We start from the raw sequence: 1,606 nt of genomic DNA, 5'->3' as shown, positions 1-1,606 counted from the left end.
GGTCGGTCCCTGCCCCCGCGGGGACCTCTCCGGGGCCGAGTCCCTGGTAACGGTGACTGTCGCCGGGCTGGAGTTCGGTGGCCCGGGCTGGTGCAAGTTACTGACAGGAGGAAAAAGTTGAGGAAGTGCAGCGTGTGACAGCCCGGCTTTGGTGAGATGTTTAATTGTGCGTTGTCCGGGCTGTGTTCTCTGAGGGGTTTTTGTGTAAACACGGTTACGGAGAGGAGGAGAGAAACCTTACTGAGGTGCAGGCGGGGAAGGGAAAACGCGTCTCTGCCACGATCTGTTGGCAGAGCAGGGGGGCTGCTGGAGAAGGCAGCACCTGCAGACAGAGAGGCACCAGCTGCTGCTGAAACCTGTAACGTTAAAACTTCTTGTCCGGTAGTTGCACATGAGCATCCAAGTCTTGCATTGGGCTTTATCTGTCGCTTCCTTGGCTTGCTGGCTCTCTGAGGCAAAACCATTGCGGGATGTGTTTTGTAAGTGAATCGGGCCAAGGGTTTGGTCAGCATCATTACACTTTCTCTTTTCTTACTCTTGCTCTGTCATTTCCTGTAAATCTTGACAGAACATTTCAGATGTGTTCTCTCAGACTTGCACTGAGGACATCAGGCTCTTTGTCTTTACTTATTTCCCCGTGACTATTTGTCATGATGTTTTTTCATCCCTGGCTGGTTTGTGGTGGGAATAACTTTCTTCTCTCTGTTTTTCCCCAGAAAACATGAAGGAAGTGAAGGAGCCAAGGCATCGTAAAGACAACAGGCGCCCAGACCTGGAGATTTACAAGCCTGGCCTCTCCCGACTGAGGAGCAAACTTGTGCAGCCAAAGCATGAGGCCTCGGAGAAGGAGAGGAGCAGAGCTGAGGAGGAGAACGCCAGCAACAAGGGCTCTTCAGGAAGAGAGGCTCCACTCATGGAGGATTTTGGGAAAGGTGATGGCCCCAAACAAAATGGTCCTTCACAGGAAAATGAAGAGACAGAGGCTAAAGGTGGTCTTCAGAGCCAGGAGAACTTGTCCAAGCAGCCTGCTCCAGATGAATGCTGTCCCAAGACCACCAGGAGAACCAAGAAGCCGGACCAGCAGATCTACCAGCCTGGGAAGCGCCTGCATTCAGCTGCTAAAGAACCGGCTCTGCGGTCAGCTACCGAGGAAGTCACCAGTAAGATGGAGCAGCTGAAAGTCGAGGGAGATGAAGAGGCTGAGAAAGGTACTGGAAAGGACAACAACAGGAAAACCAAATCAAGCAAGGAGGATAAGGAGGGGAGCCAGGCAGGGGAAGGAGTGAAAGCTTCAAGGGGAGAAAAAGGAAGACGAACGGAGAGAAGTGACAGGATAAGGAGAACAAACGATGAGGTGATGCAGGGGAAGCTGGGTTCTACCAAACGGTACTCCCGCTCTGACAAGCGACGGAGCCGATACCGCACCTGCAGCACAAGCTCAGCCGGAAGCAACAACAGCGTAGACGGAGCCCCGCTCGTGGATGGGGTGGAGAGGCGGCAGGAGCGTGCCAGAGAAAGAATACGTCCTAAGAAGCAGCTCTCTGCATCCTCCACTGACTCCTTGGACGATGACAGAATCGATGAGGCAGAAGCGTATGTCTTCAGC

The 1,606-nt window shown here is 53.2% G+C and overlaps 2 protein-coding genes across 2 annotated transcripts in view; one reads left to right on the top strand and one right to left on the bottom strand.

Annotated features, from left to right (window-relative positions):
- SRR (serine racemase) overlaps nucleotides 1-464 on the bottom strand; it is a 3,302-nt gene extending 2,838 nt beyond the window's left edge. The window contains exons 1-2 of the mRNA XM_035900503.1: nucleotides 411-464; nucleotides 242-322 (exon numbers count right to left, since the gene is read on the bottom strand). Coding sequence (XP_035756396.1) covers nucleotides 242-322; nucleotides 411-464 — 135 coding nt within the window. The remainder of the gene's footprint in view (nucleotides 1-241; nucleotides 323-410) is intronic.
- SMG6 (SMG6 nonsense mediated mRNA decay factor) overlaps nucleotides 1-1,606 on the top strand; it is a 126,100-nt gene that overhangs the window by 3,049 nt on the left and 121,445 nt on the right. The window contains 2 exon segments of the mRNA XM_009645160.2: nucleotides 717-1,597; nucleotides 1,600-1,606. The exon segment at nucleotides 1,600-1,606 is cut by the window's right edge and continues 871 nt beyond it. Coding sequence (XP_009643455.2) covers nucleotides 717-1,597; nucleotides 1,600-1,606 — 888 coding nt within the window.

Source organism: Egretta garzetta, unplaced genomic scaffold (assembly GCF_000687185.1).
Source record: "Egretta garzetta isolate BGI_Z169 unplaced genomic scaffold, ASM68718v1 scaffold108, whole genome shotgun sequence".
Lineage (NCBI taxonomy): Eukaryota > Metazoa > Chordata > Aves > Pelecaniformes > Ardeidae > Egretta > Egretta garzetta.
The sequence above is the reverse complement of the archived record's forward strand: the minus strand, read 5'-3'. Positions and strand labels throughout refer to the sequence as shown.